General features: G+C 37.3%; 1 protein-coding gene across 1 annotated transcript; it reads left to right on the forward strand.

Moving 5' to 3' along the window:
* The first annotated feature begins 576 nt into the window (after window positions 1-576).
* On the forward strand, window positions 577-1,512 carry LOC101653416 (olfactory receptor 4F3/4F16/4F29-like). The gene has a single exon (XM_004698836.1). The coding sequence runs from the start codon at window positions 577-579 to the stop codon at window positions 1,510-1,512; it is 936 nt and encodes a 311-aa protein (XP_004698893.1).
* Window positions 1,513-7,564: the final 6,052 nt, after the last annotated feature.

Consider the following 7,564-nt stretch of genomic DNA (forward strand, 5'->3'; position numbering starts at 1 on the left):
GAATGTCTTGTAAACAATTTTATATTGTATATACAGGTCCATAGGTGCACCAATGACAATAATGCATCAGCAGCAGCACATTGTGGATAATCTGAAACATGAAATTTACTTTCATTGTAAACTGTGAAAAAAAACCAAACCTTTTATTTGACTTAATGACCACATTTTAGAAAGTTAATGTCTGAGTGAAAAAATATACACATATGTAGGTGGAGAACGCCTTGATACGTTTTCAGAAAAACTGTCTATAAACTCTCAAAGGGCAAATATAAATGGGAAAGAAAGCAAAAGTGTAATAGTAGCGTAAGAAGGGAAATAGCCCAATTTGCCTCCACTAAAATTTATTCAAAATTATATTTCTCTTTTTATCTCTTTTTATATTTTCTCTCTTCCTGACTATATCCTTCTATTTACTTTGTTTTACTTCTTTCATATTCAATGAATTGTAATTTTAATTATGAAACCTAGAAAACAAATTATCAAGGTGAATATAAATCATCTTTTAGTATCTTGAACTGACAGTTCCTCATTCCCCATCTACAGGTTATTGGAAAATCAGCTCCTCTGTGCCAGCCCATGGATGCACTAAATCACTCTTTGATTTCGGACTTTGTGTTGCTGGGACTCACTAGTTCTTGGGAAACTAGAATTGTTCTCACATTGACATTTTCCTTGCTCTACTTAGGGATCATCCTGGGAAACCTTTCCATTTTGTTTTTGGTGATTCTTGATTCTCACTTACATTCTCCTATGTACTTCTTACTTGCCAACTTGTCCTTCATTGATTTGTGTTTTGCCTCTACAACAGTTCCCAAGATGATCACAGACCTTTTAAATGAGCACAAAGTAATTTCTTTTCAAGGCTGTATGACACAGGTATGCTTCATCCACATCACAGGAGGAGTGGAGATGGTGTTACTCATAGCCATGGCATTCGACAGGTACACGGCCATCTGTAAGCCTCTTCACTACTTGAACATCATGAATCCTAAAGTGTGTGTTTCAGTTGTAGTCATTGGCTGGGTAACTGGGATTATTCATGCTATGTCCCAGTTTTCATTTGTTATTAACTTGCCCTTTTGTGGCCCTAATAAAATAGACAGCTTTTTTTGTGACTTTCCCCGGATTATAAAACTTGCGTGCATAGATGGATACAAATATGAGTTTATTATTGCTGCCAACAGTGGGTTCATGAGCATGGGAACCTTCTTCTTGCTCATCCTTTCCTATGCCTTCATTTTGGTGACCGTCTGGAAACGTTCTAAAGGGGATTTATCCAAGGCATTTGTCACTTTGTCAGCTCACATCACTGTGGTTGTTCTCTTCTTCACTCCCTGCATGTTTCTCTACGTGTGGCCTTTCCCCACATCTTCACTTGATAAATATCTATTCATTGTGGACTTTGCCATCACCCCTATCTTGAATCCTGCCATCTACACATTAAGAAACAAAGACATAAAGATAGCAATAGGAAAATTGAGAAAAAAGCACTATTATATTAGATTTTGCTGAGTACATGTATTTTCATAAATCTAAAGTCACATATTGCCTGCCTTTTAGACATTGCCACTTTAACATCCCACATAATTCAATGTATCATCTATTTCCTTAAACCTATTTCTAGTGCCTCTGTAGAGAATTTGTTCATTGCCTTTGCCAGTCTGTGAAATGTGAATTCATCATGATAAACTTGATTTTAGCAGACAGAGGAAATATCTCATAAATATGATGTTATTGTTAAAACTATAATTGAAAATAAGAAAAGATATAATTGTATCCCTTCTACTTCCCATAAGGTCTTCAAATCTACTGGAAAATTGCTTTGGTGAGTGTCATGAATATCACATGGAATAGTAAACAGGCAGACCCACAAACTCTAGCTGATTACTCAGGTCAAGTTATCCCAGAAGAAAATCAAGGACAGAAGTGTTATTTCAGGTACTTTATTTGGAACCTGACTTCACAAACATCAGTAAGAGAGTGGGGATGAGGCCAAGGAGGGTACTTGTGTTGATAGATATAAATAACATGCTAGTCAACACTGACTCCCTTGAAGACTATAGCAATTCTGCTCCTCAGAATTGTCCCAATTTAAGGACAAGAACATTAGGGTATTTCTTCATTTTAAGAAGGCACAAAATTCCTTGGCATATCCACCCAATCACAAAAACAATGCTGTCCATGCTATGAAGCAAGAGACAAATCAGCGGGTAAAATGTGAGGTCCTGTTAGCAGAGAACTATCTCTTTATTTGGAAAGTTTAAAAGCTGAAGTACATTCTGCTACTAAAATCACTTCGAAGCACTTTAACTTTATTCTGTCACAGATCTCTTAAAGAGGTAGCTGGTCAGTATTTCATAAAATAATGACTTAGAACAAGTGGAATGGGACAATTTGCAATAGCACCACTCCTCCTATTTGATATTCATCATATCATCCTCTACTTATTGTTGTTAGCTGCCATCTGGGCAGTTCTGACTCATACTGGCCCTATAGTAAAATAAAGTACTGTCCAGGCCTCACAATTGTTGTATTTAAGCCCATTCTTGCAGTCGCTGTGCCAATCCATCGCATTGAGGGTCTTACTCTTTTTAACTGACTCACTACCAAGCCAGATGCCTTTTTCAGGTATTGGTCCATCCAAATAAAATGTGCAACGTATATTTTTCTCTATTACTCTATCTCAAAAGTGTCAACTCATCTGTGACCCCCCTTAGTCATTGTCCAGCTTTCACAGGCATATGAAGCCATTGAAAATGCATAGTTTGAGTCAGAAACATCTTACTCCTGACCCAAAGTGACATTTTTGCTCAACACTTTAAAGAGATCTTGCGCAGCAGATTTACCCAATTTCTTTTCTGCTGCTTCCAAGAACATTGATTGTAGAATGAAATCCTTGACAACTTCATTTTTTTCTCCATTTACCAAATATTGTCTATTTGATCATTTTGGTGAGGATTTTTGTTTTCTTTCCACTGAATTGCAATCCATATTGAAATCTATGTTCTTTGATTATCATTAGCAAGTACTGCAAGCCCTCTTTCATCAGGCAAAGTTGTGTCATGTGCATATCAGAGGTTGTTAATGAAGATTCTTCCAACCCTAATGCCATATCCTTCATATAGTCTAGATTCTCATATTATTCGCTCAGCATACAGATTGAACAACTATAGTGAATGGATATTATCCTGACACTCACTTTTGCTAATTTTAAGCCTTCCAGTATTCCCTTGTTCTGATAGAAAATAATAGAATAGAATAGAATAGAATAGAATAGAATAGAATAGAATAGAATAGAATAGAATAACTGCCTCTTGGTCTACAGGTTCCATATAAACACAAGTAAGGGTTCTGGGATTCCCATTCTTTGCAATAGTATCCACGGCTATGATCCGCACAGTCTAATTCTTTTGGATAGTCAATAAACTACAAGTAAACATCTTTCTGGTCTTCCCTCCTTTCAGCCAAGATCCATCTGATATCAGCAATGGCATCCCTTTTGACAAGCAAAATCTGGACAGCTTGAATTTCTGGCAGCTCCTTATCTATACGTTTGTGCACCATTGTCGAATTATTTTCAGCAAAACTTTATTTGCATGAGATATTAATGCTGTTGCTTAGTTATTTCAGAATTCTATTGAGTCTCCTTTCTTTGGACACGTAAAAATATGGATTTCTTCCAGTCACTTGACCAGTTTTCTATCTTCCAAATGTTCTGACAAGAGAGTGGGTGCTTCCAGAACTGCATCAGTAGGTTGAATCATTTATATTTTTATTCCCTAAATTCCCAGAGCTTTGTCTTTGCTAATGCCTTCAACACTGCTTGGACTTCTTCCTTCAATACCACCAGTTCCTCAGCATATGCTACCCTTAGAATGATGAAATGATTGATTCTTCTAGGTACAGTGACTCTGTATTCTTTCCATCTGGTTTTCATGTTTCCTGCATCAGTGAACATCGTAGCCATGGAATCTTTAATAATGCAAACTCTATGCCTGCATTTTTTCCTGCAGTTCTTTCAGCTTGAGAAATGCTGAGTGAGTTCTTCCTTCGGGCTTTCTACCTCCAGGTCTTTTCACATTTCCTTATGAGATTTACTTTGTCTTCGCAAACTGCCCTTGACAGTTTCTGTTCAGCTCTTCTTTCACTACATCACTTCTTCGATTTGCTTTAGCTACAGTCCTTTCAAGAGCAATTCATTGAGAAAATCTGCTCCACAAGATCTCTTTAAAGTATTAAAGTGCAAAGACTAAAACCAAGCCATGGCATTCTTAATAGCCTTATAAGTATGTGAAAGATGAACAATGACTAAGGAAAACCAAAGAAGAATTGATGCTTTTGAATTATATTGTTGGAAACTAATTTAAAGTACTTTCAGAAGAACAATAAACAACAGTCACAAGGAAATAAAGTTAGAATGTTCATTATCAGCAAGTATAGTGTGCACATTGAAAATGTTATCCAGAGAGATCAGTTCCTGAGGAACAAAAACACAGTACCTCCTGCTCGGTAAACTATAGAGTTAAAAAAATTCAGGAAGGCTCGCGACGCAGTGGCTGCAACAAAATGGGATTAAGAATAACAATAATTGTGAGCATGATCCAGAACTGAGCAATGCTTTGCTGTGTTGTGCATAGGCTCCCCACGAGTCAGCAACAACTCAATGGTACCCAACAACAAGAAGCTTAAGAGCAAATTTAAGAGTCTCTTCTGATTTCCTGTTTGTTTTATTCTGTCTTTTTAATGTCCTTCTGCTTCCTTCATGATGAGATTTTCAGTCATTAGTGTTCAATGGTGCCAAATTTGTTCTTGATATGGTCTCTAAATTCAGGTGTGATATAAGCACAATAGTATTTTGGATTTTGTGGACTTATTTTCATTTTCTTCAGCTTTGACCTGAACTTAAATATGAGCAATTGATGATTGTGTTAGTCTGAGTACATTAGAGAAATAAATCCACAGAAACTCATATGTATAAGAGAGAATTTTATATAAAGGGTAAGTGTACATTAAGAAAGCATCCCAACCCAGTGCTGTCCAAGCCCATAAGTCCAACATTAGCTCATATGTCTGACACTGATTTACAAAGTCCTCCTCCATCTCACAAAACACATGAATGACGCTGACTGCAGGAGGAAAGTCGAATCAGTGAAAGTGTAAGCATCTCAGCTTCGGCAGGGGTCTCCACATGGCTGCTCCAACACCCAGTGCTGCATCAGGATAGGTCCATGTGGCTTCTCCTTGGGTATGTCTTGCAGGAAGTAAGCCTTGCCAGCTGAAGCAGGGAACTGGCTAAGGCAGCTGCACCCTGGTCTGACCATCACAAAGCAAGAGACTCAAGAACTAAAAAGGTGAGGCTCAGAGAGTCATTTATCTCTCTGTCCATCAATTCATCCCACATATGTTTATCGGCCAGGTTATTCCACAGTAGCGACAATGGTCTATTCCACAGTAGGACTCTAGGCTTGTTTTGATCGATGAGAATTTTACTGAATGGATAGATAACTCTTTTCACAAATGTAGTCAATTTAATTCCTGTATATTCCATCCGTTAAGATGCATGTACATAATAATTATTTTTACTTTGGGTCTGACAAAATTCTATCGTGCAATATCCAGCTTTGTTTCTTTTACTAAAGTCATATTTTCCGACTACAGGTCCTTTCTCTTTGTTTTTAACTTTTACATTCTAATCAACATTCATTATTAATCCATCTTGATTGCATGCTGATCAACTGCAGACATAAGGGTTAGTAACATTCTTCAGTTTCTTCCTCTCTCACTTTAATGGCCACTGGTTTGTAATTTTGAAAAATAGCTGTATTAACTGGTCTTCCTTGTAGGCATATAAATATGAACCTATCACACACAGCATTGTATTTCAAGATAGATCTTGAAATGTTCTTGTTGATGATGAACGTGATGGCATTCCTTTTGACGTTTTCATTCCAGGAATACTAAATGATATTATTTCACAATTCAAAATGGCCCATACAGTCCAATTCAGCCTATTAATGCCCACAATCTCGATTTGTATGTGTCCCATTCGATATTTGACAACTTCCAATTTTCCTAGGTTTATACTTCATACAGTCCACTTTCCAATTATTCAAGGACGTTTGCAGTTGTTTCTTCTCTTTTGGAATTTAGCCTCATCAGCAAATGAGAGTCAAGAGAGCTTTGGTTCATCTGTGTCATTAAGGTTGATTCTACTCTGAGGATGCAGCTCTTCCCCAGCCATATCTGCAGTGCTTCAACATGAGGGATTTGTCTTCTGGCAGTGCATCCTACTATGTTCCACAGCTCCTCAGGCGGTTTGTAGTGACTAACGTCTCAGAGCTGGACAATCTCTTCTTTCTTCCTCCTCTGGTACCAATTCTAAATCTCCTTCAGTTCTGTTCAGTATAGTAGGATCTATTGCCCAAGTTGCAAGGCCCTCAAAATATGACTAGGTTGGTTTGTGTTTCCTTTATGTCAGTGAAAAGATAGAGTTAAATGATCTTCAGGATGAATCCCTGGCTAAAATGTGCTTGTCAGTCTATTGTTGTCACAATTGTCCTTTTAATCGATCTATAACCCCAAATGGTGTGCCCCTCATTTTTGTAGGAAGTAGTAGTCCTATCTTAGTATGGTCATGAGGATTACAAATGAGGTACTTGTTTCTTTTTCCTGTTGGTCTTTCAACATGGGGAACCCCAAATGACAGGTAGGATGTCTAAAAAGAAAAAGAAATTAGATTTATTGGAACCCATACTGTGTCTGCCAAAAGAAGCATTCTTCTCATCTAGCAGAGCCCAAAGTTTGAGGAACCAAATGCAGAAAATGAAGGACACTTTAGTTCAGAATGATAAATATTACAATTTTCTGCCTTTCTTACTTCTAGATCCATACATTTTTTGTAATAGGGGAGATTGGTGCTTTTATTAGCTCCCAGAGCTTTAATTCCCATACATGGCATACCCCTGCGTGCCAAACGGAACTGCTCCAGGTAGTTTTCAAGGCTGCGGCCTTTCAGAAGTATATTGCCAGATTTGTGTTATATTAATTTCCTGACGTTTGACAAGTTTTGCTACAATATAACATCTCAACAATGAGATTCATTTAATGAGGTTATTATGAAGATTAATTCAGATCATGTGAGCTGATGGTTCTGGCATATAAGCAGTGTTCATATTCTTTCTCTAATTTTTCTTCTTGATAACGTATTTTTATCTCCTCTCTACTTGGCTCAAACATAACTATTGTACTGCATAGGAACAAGAAGTGTTTCATTCTGTTGTAAATAGCATGATGGGTCAGAATTGACTCTTCAGCATTTAACAACAACTTCTGCGATAGTTCTGCTTTGTGTTATTTGTGATAAATTATAAACCTTTTCAACCTGGAGATTTGCTTCTCCAATATTGAGTGTCTGGTGCTTTATAAATCAATTGCTTAATATTTTTTGTCTAGTTATACACTATCATTGCTATCAAGTGAATGGCAACTAATAGCGACCATATGAGACAAGGTAGAACTGCCCCTGTGAGTTTCTGGGACTCTTTATGGGGGTAGAAAGTCCCAT

The sequence above is a fragment of the Echinops telfairi genome, unplaced genomic scaffold (genome assembly GCF_000313985.2).
Source record: "Echinops telfairi isolate 266 unplaced genomic scaffold, ASM31398v2 ScPeMD7_18;HRSCAF=68, whole genome shotgun sequence".
Lineage (NCBI taxonomy): Eukaryota > Metazoa > Chordata > Mammalia > Afrosoricida > Tenrecidae > Echinops > Echinops telfairi.